Source organism: Rissa tridactyla, chromosome 13 (genome assembly GCF_028500815.1).
Source record: "Rissa tridactyla isolate bRisTri1 chromosome 13, bRisTri1.patW.cur.20221130, whole genome shotgun sequence".
In the NCBI taxonomy this organism is placed as follows: domain Eukaryota; kingdom Metazoa; phylum Chordata; class Aves; order Charadriiformes; family Laridae; genus Rissa; species Rissa tridactyla.
The window spans coordinates 4560186-4584677 of NC_071478.1; the positions used below are offsets into that span (position 1 = coordinate 4560186).

Here is a 24492-nt window from a genome sequence, read left to right on the forward strand (position 1 = left end):
GCCACTTTCACCACTGAGCTCCCAGGTTTCCCACCCGTGAGTACATCCACACGTACACCCATATGGACATCCATTCATACACCCACACGTACATCCATGTGTATATCCATGCATACATCCATGTGTACATCTGTGCATATATCCACATGAACATCCATGCGCACACCCATGCATACATCCATGCGTACATACACACATATATCCATGCATACATCCACACATACATCCTTGCGTACGTACACACATATATCCATGCATACATCCATGCGTACATCCACACACGCATCCACACATACATCCATGCGTACATCCACACATATATCCATGTGTACATCCACACATACACCCACGCATATATCCATGCACACATCCACACGTACATCCACACGTACATCCACGGACGTGCACATATCCCCCTGTGCTCCCGGATCCCTGCTCCCATCTCTCCCCGACACTGTCCGGACCTCAGCCCCGGTGCCCAGAGCTTTGACCCGCCGAGGAATTTGGGCCGAGCCAGGACCCCCAAGCACCGGATCCGAGCTGGGGAGCGGTTCCTCGGCCGGGGGAAGGGCCCCACCCCCGCCCGCCGGGCCGCCCCGATCGGCGGTGAGGGGCGGCGGCGGAGGAGGAGGAGCCGGGCGGGAGCAGCGCTCCGCCCGCCGGGGCCGGGCCGGGCCGAGCCGGGGCGGCGGGGAGCCGAGGACAAAGGTGGCCGTGCGGGATCGGGATCGGGATCGGGACCAGGAGCGGGGCCGGGAGCGGGGCCGGGAGCGGGACCGGGAGAGGGGGCGGCCGGAGGCGCCGCGGAGCGGGACCGAGCGGGCGGGAGCCGACCCGGAGCGGGGCCGCCCGGTGCGGGGGGAGGGAGGCTCCTCTGCTCCCAAACGTCCCCAGGACTTTAGTGGACCCCAAAGAGGTCCCCGAGCTGCCTGGGTGAAAGGGGTCCCCGCTGCCGCCGGCGCTGGGCGCCCCGAGAGCCCCTGTCTCATCTCCTTGAACCCTGCGATGTGGCTTAATAGGAAAATAATCATCCTGGCTCACGTCCGCCCTGTGCTCTGCAGGCTGGGGTGAGGTGCCAGAGCAGGGACAGCGGGGTGCCGGCCCCCACGGCCCCCTTGCACCGGCCGACTGCAGATCCAGTGCTCCCACGACCACCACGACCACCCATCCATCGCTGATGCTGGCAGACCCCCTCAGACTACCAGGCTGAGTCCAGGTAGGTGGGAAGCCTGGCACAACAAGGCCACCGGTGGTTAGGGGACAAGGGGAGAGGTGGCCTTGACCGGGTGACAGGCTCCATGGCCAAGGTTCTCTGGAGTGGCAGCCGGATCTGTGGCGTGGGCCATAAATGCTCCCTGCGTGCCGCGGGGAGGAGTGCTGCGACGCAGGGCAAACACGGCTCCGGTGGTAAGGTCACCTGCACTGGGTGATGTGGGGCACTGGGACGAGCCCTGTCCGGGCCTCCTCTGTGGGAAAACGTTCAGTTGGGGGAGAAACCCCCTCCCCAGGGAGCCCTGGGGAGCCTGGACCCACCCGGCACCTGCCAGACGCAGCACCTTGGCTGGGAGCGGGTTTATCCCGGCTGCTATCACGGGGCTGTTTATTCACTGTCTCCATTTCCTAGGTGCCAAGGCCAGTGCCGCCGGGAACAAAAAGCCGACGGCTTATTACCGTGCAATTAAGGCGCACCCATCCTCTGTGTGCCGGCGGGCGGCTGAGCACTCTCGGTCCCCGCAGGGCACGGAGCCATGAAACTGAACGAGCGGAGCCTGGCCTTCTATGCCACCTGCGACTCCCCGGCTGACAACGCCGGCTTCCTCTACAAGCGCGGTGAGCGGCACACGGCGTACCATCGCCGCTGGTTCGTCCTGAAGGGCAACATGCTCTTCTACTTCGAGGAGCGGGAGAGCCGGGAGCCGGTGGGCGTCATCGTGCTGGAGGGCTGCACCGTGGAGCTCTGCGATTCAGCTGAGGAATTCGCCTTTGCCATACGCTTCAGTGGCACCAAGTCCCGCACCTACGTGCTGGCAGCTGAGAGCCAGGCCGCCATGGAGTCGTGGGTGAAGTCGCTCTCGCGGGCCAGTTTCGACTACATGCGCCTGGTGGTGCGGGAGCTGGAGAAGCAGCTGGAGGAGATGCGCTGGGGGCCGGCCAGTGGATGCGGAGGCTGCCGGCAGTTGCCCGGCTCCTGGAAGCCAAAGCCCTCGGGGCCGGAGCGGTCTCCGGAGCGGCTGCCAGCTCTGCCCGCCATCCTGCCAAAGGAGAACGGCTGCGCGGTGTGGAACAATGTGCCAGGAGCGGACCGGCCGCCTGACACCTCCATCTGCAGTGGGTATGACAGTGAGGGGAACCCACGGCCACCACCGCTGCCACCACGCAGGCGGGCGTCAAGCAGTGAGGCAGGCAGTGCCGGGGTGGCCGCAGCGGAGAGCCCGTCTACCTTCTGCCGGCTCCATGAGCGGTATGGCCAGGAGGTGGCCCGGCTGCGGCAGGACTGGCTGGAGAGGCGGCGTGGCCCCCGGCCCTGAGAGGTGGCCGAGCCCTGGGGACCCACCAGGACCCGTGGCAGGGAGGAGGTGGTCACCCTTGGTGCCACCTCGGTCGCCTCCTCACCCCGGGATGTGCAGCCCTGTCCGTGGCGGTGATGGACACCTGCTGATGGTGCCACCGAGGGCCCAGCACTGAGGGACACCAGTGCTGCTCCGTGATGGCGAAATGCCAGCCTGGCACTGATGGCAGCTGGGCTCAGCCTGACACCAGCCAGGCATGAAGCTCCTGGGCTCTCGGGGCTGCCAGGCTCTTGGGTGTCCCGTGCGAGGCAGTGGGTGCTTCCCACAGGGGGGCAGCCCCCCAGCTGTGCCTGGGTATGGGTTTGGGGTGGTCCACCCAGCGCAAGCAAGCTACGAACAACTTGCTGGCTGATGCCTCCTGGGAACTGACCACTGCACTGGGTCTGGTGGGGCCTCTTGATGCACTTGCAGCGGGATCGTGCACCGACAATGCTTTTGGAGGAGGATTTTGATGGGATCTCACCCACCTGAGCCCCTGTGCGGGTGTTTCACAGCTGGGGAGCTGGCCCTGCCTTCCCCTCTCTGCCCAGCACAAGCGACTGGCTGAGGTCAGCCGAGCTCCGCCGGATCCCTCTGCTCCAGCAGGATGTGGTTTGAAAAAGAAAATATCAGCGAGCGCAGCTCTTCCTTAATGACAACAGCACCGTGCGCCCCGGCTCCCCGCAGAGCTGGTGACACCCGGCCCCGGGCGTTTTGCACAGGGTGGCTGCTGCTTGCAGCCCAGCCAGCGAACACGGAGGGTGGCAGACCCGAGGGGAACAACGCGGTGGCTGCAGGCACCACTTTGCCGGGTGGATATTTTGGGGCAGGGCATCATCCCCAGGCTCGCTCACCAAGGGGAAGCATCACTTGCGGCAGCAAACAGGAACGTATGTGTCAGCGGCAGAGGGTGTCGAGTGATTCATGTGCCAAACCGGAGCGAAGACAGTGTTTCTCTTTTATTTCCCCAACGGTTTTTATTGACACTAAATCTGCTGGCCGGGAGGTGGGGTGACCCACCCTGGGCCTGGGGGAAGCAGTCAGGGTGCCCCAGGTTTGGACCCCTTGGGACAGGCACAGGATTTTGCTACAATAAAAGTTGTTTCAGAAATTCCCTCCTGGCCCTGGTTCTCGTTTGCACCTTTAAGACCCTGGGGAGGGGGGCCCAGGTGGTAATTAATCCCCCTCCTGCCCCTACCATGTCTGTGTGTGGTCAGGCAGGGACTGCGTCACCTGAGTGGGACATGGACAACACCAGGGTCTTGCAGTGCCCTGGAGCCCCTTGTCTGCCCACAGGGATGGGATGGGATGGGATGGGATGGAACGGGATGGTGCCACTCTGGGGACATTGGGACACGCACAGCAACAGGATGGTCCCACAGCAGGGACAGCACAGTTCTGCCCTCCATGACAGCTTGAACAGCCAGGCACAGGTGATCAACACGAGGGTTTGGGCATTGGAAAAGAGCTGGGAGACTGGTTGGGAGCACAACCCTCCCACGGTTTCACCGGTGGGAAAGGCACTGGGTGCCCCGGCGTGAGTTGCCGGTGCCTTACAGGCCCGATGGGGTGTTACAACCATCCCTCCAAAACCCGGCTTACAGCCAGCACTGCCTGATGCCACCCAGGTTTGGGTGCCCCTCGTCAGGTGGCCCTTTGCCCTTGGTGGGACTTCCCCAGCCTTCTGCAAGGGGTTTTAGCCAGGGGCCAAATATCTGTCCCCTTCCTGGGGCTGTGTCAGTGCTCCGCAGGGACCCTGCCCTTGTGGAAGTGGCCAACGTGATGCCATGTCCCTGCCTGCGGCATCCCACTTGTATGAATGTCTCCAGCTTCTTGCTAACATGGGGTCTTGCAGCTGGGCTGGGGCTGGGAGAGGGGGGGAAGACTCTTGGGGAAACTGAGGCACGAAGCCAGACAGGGTGACTCACTCGCCGAGAGCCCTGCGGAGTGCCGAGCCCTGCTCCTGGCCATGCACGGCACCACGCTAGGTGTTTCGGCATTTGGAGCGGTGCCGCCGAGGGCAGCCAGGGTGCAGCTACACCCGCAGCACCCAGGTGGTTAACCCGGCCCTGTCAGGCGGCTGCAGAGGAAGACTCCGGTTTCCATGGCAGCCAGCCCAGCTTCTCCAGACGTTCAGATATTCATTAAAAATAAATCCTTCCCAACGTATTAGCTGACAAACAAGCTTAAACAGCTATGCAACACACGGATTTATTAATGCATCGAATGCAAACACCACCGCCTCGTGTCGGAAGCTGCGAACTCGCCTGGCGATGGCTGGCTCTGAAGAAGAGCCGTGCCGGGGTGCGGCACCATCGGACAATGCCGAGCCAAACCTCACGCTGGAGGATGCTGAGTTACCCCAGGGGCAGGACCAAACCTGCAGCAGGGAGGAGCACAGGACTTCCCTGGGGCAGGATCGCACCCTGAGCCTGACTAACCCCATTTACCACCTTCTTCTGTCCCCCCCCAGTCACCGAGAGATGTTTTGGCAGTGAGAGCTCTTGCCACAAACCCAAAGCAAGGCTGCGACTCCCAAGGGAGCCAACACCAACGCAGGTGAAGGCGAGAGGAGCTCCCGTCCCAGCCCCCTCCGGACAAAACACACCCCAAGGCCAGAGTCGTATCCAACTTCTGTATTTAGTGGCTCTTTACAGAACTTGTTCCTTCCAAAATTGTTAAACAAAGTTCATCGATCTCATAGAAACTTTTGAAGTACAGTACATGAGCCTAACAAAAACGTGACCGGTATGTCCCGCTAGCTTTAATACAACAGAATTGCCGTGTTCAAGATGATCCTAAGTGCTTCCTTGAATCCCGTTCCGCTAAAGCTCCCGCTCGCACACGATGGAGAAGAGCAGTCAACGGTCGTGCCTCGACCTTCTGCAGCACGGTGGCAGGGAAAAGAGCGGCCGTGGGCAAGCTGGGGCTCATGGGGGCAGGGTAGGCGGGCAAGGAGAGCCGTGCCTTCGCAGAGCCGCTTTTAGCATCGCTCATCAGCTACCACTCAAATATAAAAATACCTTCTATTCTGATAAAAATGCATACAGTGGAAAATTAGTCAATGCATAGCCTCGGAGCCTGGCAGGGGAGCCCTCCCGATGACGGCCTCGGTGGGTGATGGCTGATGCCGTGTGGGGAGGGGACAGAGCAGAGCAGCCCAGCGCGGTCCACCCCACCTCGGTTAAAGGCATTTTGCTAGCACTGGTGGCAGCGGGGTCGGGGAGGTGGTGGGGGGCACGCCGGGATGGTGCCACCGCCAAGCTCCTGCGCCTTCGCACGGGGTCAGCCCCAGCAAGCCAAAGCCCCGTGGTGCTTTGCCCAATTCAGACAGGAGCCTGGCGTGACACCCCAGGGCTCATCCCGGCTTCACCGGCAGCCACCGCCTGGGGACACAAACACGGTGAGGGGCTGCACCTCCTGCCCGGGTGCTCTCCCTAAAAACAAAGTGCTTCAGCTGCGAGAGCTGGCTGTGGCGCTGGGAGCAGCCCCCAGCACAGCTCGGCCCCCACAGGTGGGCGGCTCATTTTTGGGTGCTGGACCCCAAGCACTGGTGCCCCAGGTGCAAAGCTCACAGGATCTGTCTTTTTCTGTCCCAAAAGGACAACAGCAGAGCTCAGGGAACTGGGATGCCATGGATGCCCATCCCCAGCAAGCCAGAGCCGACCTCGAGCATCACCCCTGGGTACCTCTCGCTCCCAAAATGGCAAACACGGGTTGCTTCCTTTGCTTTTGCGTTATTTTTTCTCTTCCTTTGGGAGCCGGCAGGAGCCACACCGCGCCTTATCAGGGCTGCCACCGGTTGCTGGCTGGAGGAAGCGCGAGGGACGGCGTTCGGACCATGCTACATCTTGTTCCAGAAGGCTATGGCAGACATTTCTACAACATATACAACCGCACGGGACATTCTGTGTTACAAAGGTTTCAAAAAACATAAACCACCAGAACTAAATACATACTCGATGGCATCAAGGTTTTCGCTTTAGAGTCTTCAGGGACTATGACGCAGTCTCTGGCTGGGGCAGAAGTGATGCAGTGTCTTAGACAGAGGTGGAAACCGCTCGGCAAAAGTTTATTAAATTTGGTCAGTCTCATAGTGCTTCTTGATGGCTTTGCTCAGTAAGTCTTTTCTGTGGGGTTTTTTTTTGTTTGTTTTTTTGTTTTTTTTTTTAATCTCATCCAGTGGCAAACTACAAGACTTCAGTGTACATTTAATGACACAACTGCTACATCATCTTGATTTTATAGCTATCTTTAATATCAAAGCAGCTTAAGCTGTTAATAAATTCCAAAGTATCCTTTTATTAAAATATCTAAAAGAGGTCTATAAATATTTTTTGTTTTTTTTTTTTTTTCTTTTTTTTTCTTTTCTTTTCTAAAATTGTTCCCAGTTTTTCACATTTAAAACAAAGCCGGGGGGGGGGGGGGCGGCTTCATAGTGGGGGCCCCCCCCCCTTTCCACGGGCGCTCCCCTCCGTGGCGCCGGCCGCCTGTCGCCTCTCGGTGCGCGCTGCATTTAACAAAATATATATATATATGTGGGTGTGTATATATATATTTAGGGCGGCGGGGGGGGTGGGGTGGGGTGGGGGCTCAGAACTCCCACTCGAGGGCCTCCTCGCGGTTGGCGGCCCGCTCCAGGCGGTGGATGATGTTGTTGAGGTTGGCCATCTTCTCGTGGCGCCGCTGGACGCTGGTGCTGAGCCGGGGGCCGGGAGCCGGTGGCAGTGCCGGTGAAACCGGCCCGGCGGAGGATGGCCCCGGGGAAGCCGAGCCGGCGAGACCAGGCGAGGAGGCCGCCGAGGGCGACGTCGGGGAGACCTCCAAGCTGCAACGGGACGACCCGGCGGAGGACTGGGAGCTGTCGGGGTGCGGCGGCGGTGGTGGGGGTCCCCCGGTGGCGGCACCGGCACGGCCCCCCCGCCGCGGGAGGCTGCCGGCGCTAGGGGCGGCAGCGTGGGGGGCTGCCCCCCGCTCTTCCTGGGGAGGTCCGGTCCCCTCGGCCGCCCCGGCCGGGCTGTGCGAGTCCCGCCGGCGGCCCCAGCCGCCCGCTTCCCCCTGCTCCTCCTTCACCTTCACGGGCGCTGCGGCGCAGGGATGCTCGCCCTTCCCCAACACGGGTTTACGGTCCTCGGCATCCGAATCGGGGCTGTGGGGGGCCTGGCGCCCGGGGATGGCCGCCCCACTGCTCTGCTCTGCGTCCGTGTCGTTGTCCTGCGTGCCCTCCACCAGCATCTCCCGGCGCATCCGCGACCTGCCGGGACACAAGCGCAGTGGATTGGTGACCACCAACCATCACGTCCCGAGAATGCATCTCCAGCCAGAAAAACGCGACGACATTGCTTGAGATGTACAACCTCACCTTGTTGGCCTTCAAAACGCTTTTTTTGGGGGAAAATCAGTGCTGCTTGAACACGGGAACTGCATTTTGCAACACTTTGGGCTGTTTCCAGCCAATGTTTTCCACTGCCTTATTTTTGTTGTTGTTTAATACACAGCATTTTTCAAAGGTTTATTTTAGGGTGGTTTTGTTTACTGAGAGCAGGAGGGGCTTTCCTGGAACCACGCAAGGGGAAAGGTGGCGGGTTTAAAAACCCCATTGGTCAATGTTTCACCAAAAAGCCTGATTTTTCAAGCACTCCCCCACGCTCCCACACGATCGCTTCATGTGAGAAACCTCAGCCAGCTCCCATAAACACTGACCATCTGCCCAGGGGGGGTTGGAGGTAGTCGGAGGCAGATTTCAGACAAGCACTTCTATGTCTTCTTATACTGGTTTATACCGGGGAGCAGGCACAACCCACCACCAGGGCTGTTGAGACAGAGCAGGTTGCTCTTGGTGTGGGTCTGGGGAGGATTCAGGAGCAGTGTGTCCATCTGCAATACTGCTGCTCTCTGGGGCTGGGCTGCTGTGGGGATGGAGTCTGTGCTCCAGGAGCCTCTATAAGGCTTTCCCCCACCCATCGTGGAGCTCCTGCTCAGTGGCAGGTGGAGTACCGCACCAGGGAGCAGGCGGACATGAGCACGGTAACCTCTTTAGATGCTCAAGATCACAGAATCATAGAATTGTCTAGGTTGGAAGGGACCTTTAAGATCATTGAGTCATCAAGATGACTTGGTCAGGGTGGTTGACACCTCTTGATTACACACCAGCCAGGGCACACGCAGCATTTCATCTGCAATCCCGCACCTGGGGACCTCCAGTGACCACGTGTTGGTCTGCACCTTCTCTGTCTAGGCAAGAGGGACTGGGAGGGCTGGAAGAGGACTGGTGACACGGCACCATGAGACATCCAAAGTCTGGGAGCACCCATACCTGTAGTTGTGGAACCAGTTGATGACGGTATTGGTCTTGAGGTTGAGCTGGAAGGAGAGCAGCTCGATGGTCTGCTGGGAGGGGTAAGGTTCCAGCTGGTAGGCTTTCTTCAGGGCTTCCTTCTCCTCCGGGGCCAGCACCACTCGCGGCTTCTTGATCTGGAGGAGGCTGAGGTCCTGCGGCTGCAGGCTGGGGCTGGCGCACTCGGAGCGGGCGCTGGGGGACTCGCTGTCCGAGCCGGCGCTCATCAGCCCGTACCGACGTTTCAGGTAGGCTGCAGGAGAGGAGACCCAGCTGCGCGTCGCTTGCCCCCCAGCCTGGGGAGCCCCCCCTTGGCCATCACCCTTGACCTGCGGAAGCTGCATCTCCCTGACCCTCACCTTTCTTCTCCAGCTTCTTCATGTCGCGCAGTTTCTCCACGTTGTGGGGGTCGTTGAGCCAGAGCTGCATGCGGACGAAGGGCTCCCTCCCCTTCAGGCTCAGCTTGTGCCACGGCTTGGGCCTGGAGAGGAGATCGGACACCGAGCCCTGCGTCAGGCCCAGGATGCTCTCCCCAAACAGCCGCTGGCCTGGCGGAGGAGAAGCAGAGGTGGTTAGAGCCGGGGAGAGCAGCAGGGCGGGCGCTACAGTCCCCCCACGGAGCAGGTGCACCCCGTTTCCCAGCCAGCATCCTCCCCAGCACGCCGGGATCCCCCCGAGCACCCGCAGAGAACCAGGGGGAGATCTGCGGCTACGGGAATTGGGGTGATGCATCCATGCAGCCTCACCAGCGGCTCCCGAAAACCCGGGCGGGGAGAAGGTCCGCACCTAAATTGTTGTCCGTCAAGACCTCCTTGACCTTCTTGGTGATGGAGTAGGTGTCCAGCTCGGGGGACATGGCCACGATCTCCTGGATGCCCACGGGTCCCTGGCTGTTGGAGTAGGTCTTCCCACCCAGCGCAGGCGTCGACCGGCTCTCGGGCTGCTGGTTTTCTTTGCTGCTCTCTAAGGCCAGGGTGAGGGGCTCCTGGCAGCCCTTCTCGTGCTCCGAGGGGCTGGGGGGCGGCGAGGGGGACGGCTGGGGCTCTGCCGGGCTGGCTGCAGGACACCGGGGAAGAGAGGTCAACAGGGACAGCAGGAGGGGAGAGCACAGGGGACACGGCAGGAGCGGAAAGGTTATTTTGGGGATGCCCATGGCTCTGCCCTCCGGAGAGGGGGGATGCCAGATGAGTTTTTCCGGCAGCTATGGCTAAGTGGGAGGAACCAGTGGAATAGCAGAGAGAAAATACCACTAATTTAAAAAAAAACAAACCAGTTACTTCTGTACGCCAGGCACAAAGCCAAGGATTTCTGTTGTGGTTTTCCTTTTTTCTGTTTTTTAAACTAGATGACTTCCAAAACCTGTCTCCACAAAATAACATTTGAGGATCTAACAGCCCTAAATCATCTAAGTGACTAATTAAGGGGGTTCGAAATGAGCCGGATGCATCGGCGGTGGGGGGTGAAAGGGGTTTCCCAGTATTGGGGTGCTGGGGGTGGCAGGACTCCCCGGCACTGGGGTGGGGGTAGGATGTGGGGGACAGATGCAGAAACCTCGGGGACAGTGAGGGCACGTGGGGACCACGGGGACAGCGGTGGCACTTACCCTGGGAGGGTGTCGGCTGCTGGCTGATGCCTTGGCCCAGCTGGTCGGTCAGCCAGAGCTGCATGCGGATGAAGGGCTCCCGACCCTTCTGCGTCAGCTTGCTCCACGGCTTGGGCCGCGACAGCATGTCGCTCACGCTGCCCTGGGACAGCCCCAGCACCTAGGCACCGCGCAGGCATCACCACTGGGGACAGGGCAAGCTCCCCCCAGCGCCAGGCTACTGCCTGCTCTCCGTCCCCACGTCGAGGGAGGGGAAGCAGGTTGCCCCCGTTGCCGTGCTTACAGCCCCCTGGCACGTCCGACCCCTTGGCCCCAGCCGCCGGGTGCTGGGACCATGGTGGGTCCCCCAGGGATACCCAGTGGGCTGGGAGGACAGTCCCCACAGGGCTCTGCACAGGGGACAGGGTGTTCCTGGTGGGATGTGCCACCAACCAGTGGGTGGTGGCCACTGGGAGACTGCTTGGGATTGGGCCAGACCCTGAGGACTCAGCATCCTCCAAGGGGAAACCCACCAAGGAGAGGGGGGGACCCTGGAAGGACCTGGCAGAGGCAGCCAGTGAGCCCTGAGCTCTGAGTTGTGAAGCAGAGGGGACACCAAACCCCCCTCCTCCAGGCTGGTACCTTCTCTCCGAAGATCCTCTGGCAGATGCCGTTCTTGGCCAACTTCTCCTTGACCTGCCGGGTCAGCTCCAGCGTGTCCACCTCCCTGTACATGTACATCTCGTACTGCTCGGGCGTCAGTGGTGGCACAGTGGGCTTCAGGGTCCGCGGCACGTAGGCGGGGTAGTAGGAGAGGCGACCACCAGCCGCCGGCTCCGTGCCGGCTCCCTCCGTCTTCATCTCTGTCAGCCGGTGGGGCTCGTCATCCGCCAGCGGCAGCTCGTCCTCGTTGGCGCCGCCCTCGCTGGGCTCGCCCCGCGGCCAGCCCCTGCCATTGGCCATGCTGGAGTAGCTCGAGGAGGAGGAGGAGAGCGAAGGCGAGACGGAGGTGTAGGGTCGGCTGAGCAGGCTCCGCTCTGATGCCCAGTGCTGGTCGAAGTAGGAGCCGGCATCACCGATCTCTGACTTCACCTTCCGGATGATGCTCTGGACGAAGGCGGCGGGTGAGAGGACGGCCAGCGGGGTCTGCGGGGGGCCGGGGCTGGCCCCGCTCCCCTCCTCCTGCTTGACGTAGGTCGGGACGATGTTCTGGCTGACGGCAGCCAGCGTGGAGCGCTCGGCGGGCGGCGTGTCCCCGGGGCGCCCGCTGCCCCCCGACTCCATCTCCAGCAGCGCCTGCTGCTGTGCCTGCATCTCCCGCCGCGCCTGCTCCAGGATGCTCTTGATGGCGTCCTCCGAGCTGCTGCCGCCCGCCCCGTTGGCCACCGCCTGCGACGTCGATGGCGTTTTGGGTTCCCCTGCAAAGAAAAGGGCTGAGGGGAGCCCCAAGGCACAGCACGCAGCATTTCACCATGTGGCCATCATTCAAAATGGCAGGAAAAAAAGAGATTTCAGCCCAATCTGGTTGGGAGCACTCTCCATCAAGCAGATGGCCCGTGAGGGTGCAGATCAGAAGAAGGACCAGCAGCACCCAAAAAGCAAAAGCTGCGACACCCCCAGCTCTAAACAGGCTTCTTTTTCGACAATTGCAAAATAAATCCCATTACCAACAACGGCAATAGACAAACATGTTTGTTTTCCCTGTCTGTCTTTCCACTGTTCCTGTCTAATTTAATTCTCCGGGATTCTGCTTTCTCAGCAGACTACCTGTTTTAATGTATTTCATTTCTTGTAATTGACTGCGAGCACAGCTGCTTTAATGATTCCTTGTGCCAGATGGATCGTGCATCCTCATTTAATCATCTGTTTTGGGGCAGGGGGGAGGAAAGGGTAGATCCAAAGTTTCTGAAAGCCCGGGTACAAATGCCGCTGCATGGGGAGTCTTTCGTCCCTAACAGTATTTACCAGCATTTCTTCCCATCGCGCCCCAAATCTCTACGGATGTCAGCGGGAGAAATGCCAAATAAAGCCCATTTTGGCCCAGACTTGGGGTTAGGCTGCTGCCCAGCACCCGGTGCCACCCTGCCCAGGACCATGCTGAGAGATCCAGGCTTGCCAGGGTCTGGCTAAAGTTTCCTCGGGGAGGCAGAGACCCCTGTGCCGGACACTGTCGGTTTTGCGGGTGTTTCGCCGTGCCGGGGGACCCGCAGCCGTGCAGCACCCAGCCGCTGGCACCCCTCCGGGTGCTGCTCCCACAGGGAGCTCGGCCACCCACACGCCGGCACCTACCTCCCTTCTGCGACTCGATCTCCTTCTTCGCCTGCTCCAGGATGCTTTTGATGGCGTCGTCAGAGCCGGTCTCTGGTGTCCTGATCCGCGGCGTGATGCTACCTGATCAAAGAGGCAGGATAACAGCTTTGTCACCGGCGCTGGTTTTACAAGCTCCGCTTGTGTGTCAGGAAGTATTTACTGCTCCTCATGTTCAGTTATTTTTAGGGATGCTGATTTTAAGACAAATGTCACTCCCGATTAGTCGTGAGCCGGAGTACAGGGAGCCCCGGTAGCCCCCGCGGCCAGCTCTTGTCTCCGGCACGGCGTCTCTTGGCCACCTTGCTCACCCCATCCAAGGGCACCTGCTCCCCACTGATGTTCCTGGGGCTGAGCGGAGACACGGGCACAGGGACCACAGTCCCCCTCCCTGGCATCGCGCCCTCCCGCGGGAGATGATTTAATGCTGAATCAAATCCAGGGGATAAATCTGAGCCCTTTCAGGTTGAACTGCCAGCAGATGCATGGGCCAGCATCGCCCCATCCCTCTGCCACCGCAGGGACACGAGTGACCGGCCACCACCGCTGCCACCGCAGAGACGAGGCCGGGAGCCGCCGTCCCCGGAGCTGTGCGTGCAGGCGGCAGGGCATCACCGTTTCGCGGTGGTGCCGACACCGTGCCGAGGTCCCGTAGCATTAAGACTTCATTATTTTAACAAAATATTCCCGAGCACATTGATTCATACGCCACGAAACAGCCTAATGAATAATTAAATGGCACTTGTCAGAATAAACGAGTAAAGCACGTCCAGGGATGCAGCTTCCACGAAGGGTTCTTGTTAATCGCTACCATTTGCCGGGGCTCCAGCCCACCCCGCAGTGAGCAGGGGGACCGCGAGGGACAACTCCCGAGGCCGGGGCCACCCCAACCACTCACCTCTCTGGCGCACCTGGATAGTCCTCAGGGCCAGCACGTTCTGCTCGTCGGAGAGGAACTGCTTCATCTTGATAAACGGCTCCTTGCCCTTCACCGTCAGCTTGCGCCAGGGCTTGGGCCGGGCCAGGATCTCGCTGACGGAGCCCTGCGACAGCCCCAGCACGTAATGCCCGAAGACCCGCTGCCCGATGTTGTGCTTCAGCAGCTGCTCCTTCACCTGGAAGGCGATTTCGGCCGTGTCCAGCTGCTCCTCGTCGGCAGAGCTGCCGGCGCTGCCCTCGGACGGCTCGCCGGGCGGGCTGGCGGCGTTGGTGGCAGGCACGGCGCCGGGGGGCACGGTGCCGCTTTTGGCCCCGAAAAAGGTGGAGGAGAAGGGTGGCCCCCCACCCGCACTCTCGCTCTTGTAGGCGGGCGGAGGGAGGTGGGGGGTCTTGGCGTCCCCTGAAAGCCGCTCGCCCCCCGGGAAGGGGGACAGCGAGAAAGTCCGGGGGCCGTCGGGGGCCAGGCCGGGGCCGGGCAGAGGCGGGAGGGGAGTGGGGGAGGCGGGTTCATCCGCCGGGGCGTGCTGGGGGGACGGGTACGGCTGCTCCATGCCCAACGAATCCTTCCCCGACTCGTCTTCGGAGTGATCCTCCTCTAGAGATGAACAAGAGAGAGGGAGACGCACTAGAGTCCCGCCGGCCGATGGCCCCGGCTCAGCTTCGCAGCAAAGCATCTCCTGCCTCAGTTTCCCCAGGTGGCATCCCACCCCTCGTCCATCCCCCACACCCGCTGCTGGCCCCAGGCTCCTTCCCAGAGCCAGGGCAGGATCCAGCCCTGCTGCCTACATTCCCAGGGATGCTCACAGTGGGATTGGGGATGCCATAGGACCCTGGGACCCTACCAGTGCTGGCCAGCAGGCTGGGCTTCTCCAGCAGGTACTTCTGCGAGGGATAGAAAGCCTCCTTCCCCAGCAGCAGGGCCTCCTCCGCCTTCGATATGCTCTGCAAGGAGCCAAGCCGAGATGGGAAAGGGCGGCGGAACCATTGGCGACAGGGCTGGCACACACACCCCAGCCCGGCCAGCGTGCCGGCATGCACCGCGGCACTTGCCTGGGGAAGGCTGCAGCTGGCAGAGGCCACCTTCATCGCCTTCAGGATGCTGGGAGGGAGACAAGGGGGGTGACTCGGCAGGCATGGCTTTTTGCTGCCGTCAAGCCGCCGAGCATTACGGCTGCCAAAGTGTGCCATGGGTGCCGGCGGCACGCGGCTGGCCGGGGGACAGGCAGGCAGCAGGCATGGATGCCGGTCGAGCCATACCTCAGCTCTGTTTTGATCTCCTCGTAGTCCGCCTGTGCCTGCAGCTTCTCCTCCAGCTTCTGCGGAGCAGACGGGGGGGAGTCCTCACAGCCGGCTCCCGGTGCACACCCGGCACGGCCGGACCCGCACCCCCCCCCCCCCTCCCCGGCAAGTCTCCAGCCCCCATGGGCGCACCTCGATGGCTTCATTCTTGGCGGCCAGCTGCCCCTCCAGCTCGGCGATCTGGTTGGCAGAGGACTCCTCCAGCTCCTGCAGCGAGCTCTGGAGGTGCTGGACATCCTTCAGGAGCCGCAGGATCTCCCGGTCCTTGGCAGCCAGAGCCGCCTCCAGCCTCGACCCTGAGCACATGGAATAGTTCACTTTGTCCTGCCGGGAGAGGGGACACCGTCAGTCCCAGCCGCCCGACGTGGGGACAAGGGCCACCCTCCCCAACAGACGCATCCCCAAGGGGAGCAGGTGAGACCAGGACTCAGCCCTGCGGGATGGGGACCCAGGGTGACACAGTCCTGGGGAGGGACAGACCTTTCCTCTGCCCTTAAAGATCTCCCAGGTATATCTTGGTGCTATGGGGGTGCACGGCCCCCCTCCCCATAGGAGGCTGGGGCTGCAGGTAGGGCATGGCCAAAGCTACCAGCCCACGGCGGAAAAATGCCTCGGTCACCGGCACCTCAAGCTTGCTCACAAACATGGTGGTGCGAAAGGGTGGTCCCAAACGCAATAGGATACTCCTGAGCACAACGGGATGCTCCTGAACATGCTAGGGTGCTCCTGGCTGCTATGGGGTGCTCCTAGCTATGATGGGGTGCTCCCAAGTGCAATGGGATGCTCCTGGATGTGATGGATGCTCCTGGCCATGATGAGGTGGTGCTGGCCGTGATGGGGTGCTGCCAGCCCTGACAGGGTAATCCTGGCCACGACGGGGTGCTGCTGGCCACGATGGGGTGCTGCCCTCACCGCGGTGGCGCCCGGCGGGGAGCAGCAGGCCAGGCGGAGAGAGCTGTTCACGGCCGCCAGTTGCTCCCGCAAACTCTCCACCTCCCTCTGCGCCGCCTCCGCTCGCTGCAAGAGAGCAGAAAGCGCCTCAGGCCGGGCACCCGCAGCTCATCCCACCCCACCGGTGCAGGACCTGCACCGACCTGCGCCTCTCCTCAGCATCCTGCTCCCACCACCGTCACCATAAGCCCCCTCCATGTATTTCGGCTCCCCACATCCTAACGCGGTTCCCAGTCCCGATCTCTGGGCACCAGCAGCCCACCTCCAGGACGCTGCCTTTTTCTACCCAAAAGGCCGTATTTACATGCAATTTGCTCTTTAAATCTCTTTCATTATCCACGGACATTCATTTGTACCTACGTTTTCAGAATTCAATAAAACTAGTGCAGAGGAATGGGTAAGACCGGAAGGAATTGCGTCAGAAACCAGCACCAGGCTGGTGTGGGTCGTGCCCCGAAACAGCCGTCAGAGGCTGGAGGTGACAAATGCCGGCTCCAGCAGCCAACGTGGAGAGCGGCGGGAGCCCAAACACACTAGTGACCCCCAACATGGGGCAGGGGGTCCCACCGGGCTGGTTTGGAGGAGCCACCGGGTGAAGGAAACCAGAGCCCCCCGCTTTGTAGGGCTTCTCAGTCCTGGAGTCTGGCCACCCCAGTACCATTTTTGGGGAGAGACATCCAGGCCATGCGGATGCTTGGGGTGCTGTGGTGGGTACAGTGGCTGGGGGGCTGTGGCTGAGCACAGCAGAGGGGGACCAGGGTACGTGCCCTGCACTGGCTGGAAAATCATCTCCCGACTCACCTGGTTGGCTTTTTCGAGGTTTGTCATGATCATGGCTACTTCGTCTGCCCTGCGACGAGAAAGCAAGAGGCGTCAGCCGGCGTGGAGGCAAGGACACAGCCCTCCATGGCCGGCGAGGGCTCCTGCCTTAGGTCTAGGGAGCCCCCGTGACTCGGGATGCTGCGATGGTCACTTGAAGCATCTCAGCACCTCAAGCACGGTGGGGATGTGCCGGTACTGCCGCAGGCTGCTCAGCTCAGCCTTGGGCACAACAACAGCCTACGGGCACGACCGGGCATCGCCGGCAGCTTACTTGGACGCGGCTTCCTCGTCGTATTTACACCGCAGCTCCAGCAGCTCCGTCTGGGTGGCCTTCAGCGCTGGGAGGAGGAAGAGGAGGGTGAGCCGTGGGGTGGGGGTTTGGCCCCCCGTGGCCGGCGGCCCCTGCCCCGGCCCCCCTACCTGCGTGGAGCACTTTGATCTTCTCCTCTGCCTCCCCCAGCCGAGCGGCCAAAGTGACCTGTGCTTCCTGCAGCCCCCTGCGAGAGACGGGCATCAGCGATGCGCCAGCGGCACCGCGGCCGTGCCGACCCCACAGTCCCCCGAGGGCACACGGAGACCCCCTCGCTGTGTCCCCATCACTCAGTGACAACAGAGAAACAGCCGCCGGTGGATGTTGGGACATGCTCAAGCCGTGTTACCCCCTGATGTTAAGGGGTTTATTGCTCCAGGTGTAAAAAATTCACTTTGGGCTGAATATAGTCCTGATCCCTGTTGCTGAAACCCCTCCGATAGGGGAGATGGCAGCCCACCCCCGCCTGTAGTTAATTGGAGGGGGGGAAGCAATCAGGGAAAAGTTATTCTGCATTATTTATAGCCTGCACTTGCCAGGAACTTACTCGCAGAGATCTGCAATTTAGGGTTTAAAGATTCCTCATTTGTTTCCCGATGCAGCGTGTTAAGGAATAACAATGAAGGCAGCGGGAAAGCCGGGAGCCTCCAAATTAAAAGGCCATTTAATGAGGTTCATCTGCTGACCTGGATTTAACCCATTTGTCCGAGCAAAGCCACGTGCCCAGGAGACGGGGCGAGGGGCTGGCAGGAGGGACCTGCCCTGGCTCTGCCTGCGCCCGACGCTACCCAAAAACCACCTGGGAGAGGGGACGGATGGACAGCTGGATGCTCAGAGCACCCGGGACTGTGTATCCAGTTTCCAGGATGGATGCATCCACTCTCAACCCACACAGCAAAGGGAAGGAGGAGAGGGAAGGACAGAGGGGCATCCCCATACAGGACAGAGCCACGTGTCCCCCCGGCACCCTGCCATGACCCCAGCTGCGGAGTGTGGAGCCCTGTCCCTGCTACTCACGTACTTTTGTTTTTCTGCCTCATTTCTCTGCAGCAAGGTTTCTGCGCACAGTGCTTTGCCGTCAATGCTGGAGAGCGGGGGCTCGGCCGCCGCCGCGAGCCCGGCCGCTGGCGACGTCCCCTCTCTGCGCTCTGCGGGGGGACACGTATCACACAGCTGCGCGGGGGGCAGCAGCGGTGGCCACGGGGGACCACAGGCCAGGGGAAAGGTCCTGGCCTGGAGACCCCCTGTGTCCTGGGGATGCTCAGAGGCAAGTGGGGGGACCCGGCTGGGGACCGCTGCTGCCACTTGGGGCAGCCGGAGCCGGGGGGTACCTTTGGTGCCAACGAGCTCCGGGTGCTTCTTCCAGGGGTGGCTGAGGTCCTTCAGGGGGGTGGTTTCAGGCTCGAGGCGCTGGAGCTGCTGCAGCCGGTCCTCCAGGCTCCGGGCCGCCTCCAGCACAGGAGCGGGGTCTGCGGGACAGGGGACACGGCGGTGAGCGGCAGGGATGCCCACCACCAGCCCTCTCCCACCTCCCCGGGGACTCGCTGCCCACCTTCCTCACCGCCCACCCCCGGGCAGTGTCCCTCCGCACCCTACTGAAAACCAGCTCGGGTGCCCCCCCTCGACCCCGGGGCACCCCTCAGTCCCACGCTTTCCATCGCCAACTCCGAGGGACCGTCAGGGCTGCGTGGGGGCATCACATCCCCGAGCGAGCCAGTGGCACCCGCGGCACCGGTGGCCACGGTGCCGCCAGCGCTGGCCCGTTTGGGCGCAGACAATGGCGGTTTGTGCCGAGGTAAGCAGGTGCATTCAGAGCCGTCCGTCTTCCCTCTGTCAGCATTACACCATCATTAGCTAGTGTCTGCTCAGCAGGGTGTGCCATTATGTCTCCCAGGGCTGATGTAATTATACATTGACATAATTAACCCAGCAAGCCCATTAAGCAGGCCAGCTAAAAATTCATCTATAATTATTTGTTGTGTGCATGCTAATGAGTCCATCTGCACTGCCATTGTACAACATGAACAAATTAATTTACAAGTCTGGATTTTTTAATAAGTTCAAGAAAATGCCTCCTATTGAGCCAGGTTAATATAGGTTTGGGTGTTTTTGTGTTTTGTTTTTTTTTTTTTAGAAAAGAAGAGGAAAGAAAATAGATTTGAATTCTCCAGGGTCAAAAAGTTAGACAAACAGGGAAGTGGGACGGAGCCGGATGCACTACTGTACGGCACGGACACATGGCACGCATCCAAGGGTAAAAAAATAATAACGGTGATGGGGAAAAAATCAAACTGGCTGCCACTGCTCAGAATGGGACACAGAACAAGTCTTCTGCCCACCGAGTCCCTGGATGAGTCGGCAACGGTGCAGGACGAAGGGGACCCGGCACCACCATGGCTGTGCCACGGGATTTGGGGTGATCTGGGGCTGCCTTGGCACAGCCCAACCGCAGCACCGGGCGTCTCGGGGGTGAACCTGCCCGAAAGACGCAGGATTTGGCCTGTGATCCTCGCTGCAAGTGCCCAGCACAGATGCTCCTTCCAAATGAGTGAGGCTGCTCGCCACACGGCTTCCCCGCAGGACCAGCGACTGCCAGACCCCCTGCGCTAATGCCGAAAGCCCCCCGAGCATCCTTCTCCATGGGGAACGTCCCCCCTCCTTTCTACTGGACATCACAGAGACCCCACAGACAGTTTTGTGCCCAGAGCTCGGCTGCGGGGACCCAGCCGGAGGTGGGCGCTGAGCCCTGCTGGCACGCTGCCGGCTTTGGCACCGAATCGGTGACTCCTGGGCTGCTCATGGCATCTTTCAGCTTTGCATCCTTCGTGCTGGCTCCCCATCCAAGGAGCATGCCATTGAAGGGTGTCGCAGCGATGCGGCCTCGTCCCGAACCGGACTGGATGCTCTCACAGCCATTAATAACACCCGTAAATACGTGAGCTGAGATAACGATACGGCTAATTAAACCCTGCGCTCCAAGGCCCCAGCTCCCCGGCTGCGGGGGCCGGGGTCCCCCCCACGCTCCCCCGGCCCTGGGGGTGTTGGCAGGAGGCTCTGTGCCAGCCTGCGAGCCGCCTCCGCAGGGATAAACACCGGGGCAGGCCCCGTCCGATCCGCGCCGGCAACTCCTCTCGCCTCTGTGATAAGAAATAATATGGGAGGAACTGGCCCGAGCAATAAAAGCTCCGGGGATTTTCCTCGGGTCAGCGTTTTCCCTCCCACGAGCCGCAGCCCTACTGCTGAAACACAGCCGGGGCGATCTCCCAGTGTTCGGAGCCGACATCCCGGGATGAAGTAGTCAGGAGAGGAACTTTTAGATGGGAAAAGAGCAAGCGACACTCCGGCTCTGCTGGGGCAACGCTGCTGCAAAACGCCCGGCTGGATTCATTACACTGTGCTGATGCCACACTGCCCAGCCACTGGGAAAGGGCCGTCCTCGGCTGCGGGGACGGCTCTGCCACAGCATGTGAGGTGTTCGGACGCACCAAAGGGCTGCCGGGGCTGGACACCAAGCTCACGCCAAGCTCCCACCGTGCTCGCTCTGTGCTTGTGCCGCCAGTGCACAACCCCTCCTGCTGCAGGGCTGGGCAGAGGACCCGCTTGAAACCGAGCACATCGTCTCCTCGCGCCAAGGCACCGCCGATGCCACGTGCCGTCACGCTCTGAGCCACGCTCTCCCCCACCGCCCACGGCGCAGGTGACAGTCCCTTCCTCCGTGGGTCACGGCCCCCACTGGGACAGGTTAGAGGAGACGGCGCTGACGCCGCAGCCGAGCGGCTGTGAGCCCCACCGTGGCAGTGACTCACCGGTGGCACAGCCGGGTGACGGGTGACACGAGAGAGGCATGTGCCAAAACAGGACCTCGGGGTGCCACGCGCTCCGGCGCTGCGTCTGCCCGCGGCAGCTCCCGCACGCCCAGGGGCCACGGCGCGGCATCACCCACCGATGGCACAGCCGGCTCCCCTGGGACACGGCAAGTCCCTGCCGCAAAGGGAACCTGCTGCCCAGGCACGCTTACCTACCGCTCCATACGCTCACCCACTATATATATACTTTTTTTTTCATATATATATATACACACACACAGACATACATATATATATATATATAATTTTTTTAGCTATATAATAAGTGCTGCCACTAGCTGGCGTTATTGGCTGTCCTTTAGTGGCACTGGCAGTGCTGCAGCAGGGACAGGAGCGGTGGGCAGGGGTCCCTCTTGGGTGTCCCCAGCCCCAGCACGGGGGAGTGGGGCTGGGGGGCTCTCCCCATGCTGGAGGGGATCTGGGCCACCAGCAGACCCGGTCCCGGACACCCCCATTGTAGCATCGTGCAGCCGCTGCACAGCCGCTGGAGCAGCTGGAGGCACGCGTGGGATGGTGGGATGGGGCAGGAGGGGCCCTGGGTGCTCACCACCTTCTCCTGACTGCGCACAGCTTCAGGGAGCACCCATGTCCCTGGGGACCAGCAGCTCATCCCTGTGCCCGGCCGCTTGGCCTGGCCTTCCGCAAAGGTCTCCGTGCTGGGGGCTGAAGAGTGACATCTGCTCCACGCTGCTGCCCGTCTCCAAGGGGAGCACGGGGCACCCATGGGGCACCCGTGGTACGCCCACGGTGCATCTGCAATGCATCCGTGTGTGTGTGCACGGTGCATCCATGTGTGCGCAGGGTGCATCCACGGTACCTCCACGGCACATCCGCGGTGCCATCCCCTCTCCCCCCAGGGCAGCACCTCCTCCACCAGCCCGTCCATCCCAACCTGCGCAAACACATCCACCGGCGCCCTACGAATCCCTCCACGAGTCAAAGTCAGCCTTAAATCAAATCATCCCCAACAACAATGACATTAATTATGCTTTTAACACATTTTACTGCTTCCCCCCCTTCCCTTCACGCCACATCTGTGTGAACAATATCCAAAAGATTTACGGTTTTCTCCCGTAATTACAGACACACAGCCAGCTCACTTATCAAAATACTTGCTGAGCAATCAGGCTCCGTTACAGTCTCTGCCAGAGATTTGTGTTGACAGCAGCCATTCAAAGCAAAAAATGTCGAATCAGGACTTATGTGGCGCTTGTAAAGTATTCCACAAAGAGTTCGCCTGTCGAGAGACACACGGACATGTAACAGACGGGGGTAAAACGACGGGCGGGAGGGTTTGGGGAGCAGGAGGGGAGAGGGGAGCAAGGGATGGATGCTGCAGGAGAGCAGAGAGAGGGGAGGAAGAGGAGGGGGGTGCAGAGATAAGAAGGGAGCAGTTTTGGGGTGTGCATGCGTGTGCATCTGCGTACATGTGTGTGCATCCATGTGCATGCGTGTGTGAGCGGGAGGAGCACGGCGGGTGGGCACGGGGGGGTGGGGAGGGAAGATAACTGGGTTCTGGAAAGCGAGCTGACATTTGGTTCTTGTAGCACAGGAGAAAATTTAATGAGGACAAAAATATGTCTCCCTAATTCCCCTAAGAAATCATTAAAACATTTTGTTATTCCTAAATGTCTGGAAAATGAATTAGTGGCCCTGCAGGAGCCTTTCTGTGCATCTTCAGCCGTTTGCAGCTCTCCGTCCTCGCCGTGCCGGGGGATGCTCCGTGCCGCCGCCGTGCCCGGCACAACTGGCAGCCCCGGCTCAGAGCGCGGCAGAGCCCACGGTGGGGAGCAGCGGGGAGAGGGGGGTCCCGTCCCCTCACCCGGCCCTAGCACCGACTCTGCCAACACAAGCCTCACGGCTGCCCTGTGCCTCAGTTTCCCCCTCCCGAGACTTCAAGCGGCGCCCGGACTAGGGGTACACCCCGGCACGGCGGTGAAACAGGGAATGCCGTCCCCAGGCCGCAGCCGGTGCCAGGAGCCGTGCTGCGAGCCGGCACTCGATCGTTTCGGTTAACTTACCGTCGAAAAGACAACTGGGGATAGCCGCAGTGTTATTACAAGGGCTGAGCAAATGTATTCCTTTCCTAATGTCAAGATGCATTTGGCTCAGGGGCTGAAACACAGCGATGGCAAAAGCTGTCTCCACTCCTCTCTTCGGCTGGTATTTCCAGAGCACCATGCGCGAGCAGAGGTCGGCGATGCCAGCCGTGCCGTGCCGGGATGGGGCCGGCAGCGCCGCCGCGGTCCTCGCTGGCTCCTCTCGGCACCGGCGCCGGCACGCAACTCGTTAGGCAGCCAGGTCGCCACCGCGTTGCTTACCTGGAGCTTCGATTAATTGCTTGTAAACGCTCAGGAAAGCCGTCTCAGCCTCCTTGCTTCTCTTACTAAGTGCAATCACCTGCAGGGAGATGGAAAAAGGGGGTGAGAAATGGCCTTGGGGGAGGGAACCGGCTCTTCGGGGCGGGAGCGAGCTCTGCTGGGCCACCGGGACTGGTGCCACCCATGACCGGCACACGGGTCCCCCCGGCATGGCTCTGCGCCTCCCGCAGCCGCTCGCTGCCTTTGGCTAAACTCCTCGCGCCGCTGCCACGTCACGTCGCCCTAAATCATTGATGCGCTCTGAGTAAATGAAAATTATAATTTAATGTCGGCGCTTAAATAAGAAATAAAGAAGCCTGCCTGTTGTCGTGCTTGCTGGGCTGGATCCAGCACACAGCCCTCCCCGGTCACCCTCCCCGGTACGGCACAGCTGGGACGATGCCATGGGCAGGAGCGATGCTTGTCCCGTGCACCAGGACCAGGACAGCGTGTCCCCGTCTCCCTCGGCTGCCGGGGTGCTGGTGATGCTCAGGCCGGCTGGGCGGTGGGCAGACGGCACATCGCATGACTAATAACCGAACAACATATTAATCTGCCGCCTGCTCCCATCCAACATTTAGGAGCATGAATCATTTACTCCCCTTAATTCTTCAAGGCGCGCTGACACCTCGGGGCGGGGACTGCTGCCCACCGGGCTCCAGCGCATTTTGTTTGACAACGGTCCCCTTGCTACCCCTGCAGCGGATGATACGGGGTGCCGGTGGAACACACAGACCTCTGCATCCCTGCCACCCCAGGCACAGGAGCCAGGGGTGGAGGTGACCCATTACCCGCAGAAAAATACCCAGTTTGATCCAAACCGGTTGCCCGTGCCAAATGGTGATGGAGGAAGAGGCGCCCACCCGGCATTCAGTGCTGGCAGACACACCGTTACCAACAGCGGACTAGTCAATTAAACCACTCTGAAGCCACCGATGGGCTAAACGAAGCCCAAACTTCGCGCCTCAGCCCGGTGGCAGGTCCCGAGCTCCCGCACGGGAGCATCCTTTCCCTCCGCCCATCCCCTCTGTGCCGGCGGCGCTCCCGGCTCACCCCGCCAGCCCGGATTGCGATTGCTTGTCATTCAAACCCAAAGCAAACCGCTCATTTGTAATCCAGCAGCCACCTGAGCAAACCGCCTTCTCCTTCCAAGCTCGCAGGCACTGGAGC

At 61.0% G+C, this 24492-nt stretch overlaps 2 protein-coding genes across 14 annotated transcripts in view; one reads left to right on the top strand and one right to left on the bottom strand.

Moving 5' to 3' along the window:
• The first annotated feature begins 649 nt into the window (after window positions 1-649).
• PHETA1 (PH domain containing endocytic trafficking adaptor 1) lies at window positions 650-3654 on the top strand. 2 transcript variants are annotated; one of them, XM_054220009.1, is made up of 3 exons: window positions 650-708; window positions 1062-1216; window positions 1625-3654. In XM_054220009.1, exon 3 carries the CDS (start codon window positions 1749-1751, stop codon window positions 2526-2528), a length of 780 nt encoding a protein of 259 aa, XP_054075984.1. In that variant the 5' UTR covers window positions 650-708; window positions 1062-1216; window positions 1625-1748; the 3' UTR covers window positions 2529-3654. The 2 variants fall into 2 exon arrangements, with proteins under 2 accessions (XP_054075984.1, XP_054075985.1); XM_054220010.1 differs by having other exon boundaries at window positions 665-708; window positions 1020-1216.
• Window positions 3655-7142: 3488 nt separating this feature from the next.
• Window positions 7143-24492, bottom strand: part of CUX2 (cut like homeobox 2) — a 66681-nt gene continuing 49331 nt past the window's right edge. For 6 of the 12 annotated variants that reach the window (XM_054219985.1, XM_054219984.1, XM_054219983.1 and 3 more), the window contains 19 exons: window positions 22984-23362; window positions 18428-18565; window positions 18118-18244; window positions 17207-17283; window positions 17058-17124; window positions 16766-16814; window positions 15926-16030; window positions 15146-15337; window positions 14972-15030; window positions 14765-14813; window positions 14557-14656; window positions 13674-14309; window positions 12758-12859; window positions 11111-11886; window positions 10490-10649; window positions 9673-9942; window positions 9246-9434; window positions 8866-9139; window positions 7143-7803 (listed from right to left, as the gene is read on the bottom strand). In XM_054219985.1, coding sequence (XP_054075960.1) covers window positions 7143-7803; window positions 8866-9139; window positions 9246-9434; window positions 9673-9942; window positions 10490-10649; window positions 11111-11886; window positions 12758-12859; window positions 13674-14309; window positions 14557-14656; window positions 14765-14813; window positions 14972-15030; window positions 15146-15337; window positions 15926-16030; window positions 16766-16814; window positions 17058-17124; window positions 17207-17283; window positions 18118-18244; window positions 18428-18565; window positions 22984-23143 — 4191 coding nt within the window. In that variant the 5' untranslated portion in view covers window positions 23144-23362. Of the gene's footprint in view, window positions 7804-8865; window positions 9140-9245; window positions 9435-9672; window positions 9943-10489; window positions 10650-11110; window positions 11887-12757; window positions 12860-13673; window positions 14310-14556; window positions 14814-14971; window positions 15031-15145; window positions 15338-15925; window positions 16031-16765; window positions 16815-17057; window positions 17125-17206; window positions 17284-18117; window positions 18245-18427; window positions 18566-19435; window positions 21055-22062; window positions 22200-22983; window positions 23363-24492 lie in introns of those variants that run through there. The other 6 variants (XM_054219978.1, XM_054219988.1, XM_054219987.1 and 3 more) reach the window with 5 other exon arrangements.

Excerpts from the sequence above, each read along its gene's own strand:
- PHETA1 (XM_054220009.1), top strand. The coding sequence starts at position 1,749 with ATGAAACTGAACGAGCGGAGCCTGGCCTTCTATGCCACCTGCGACTCC.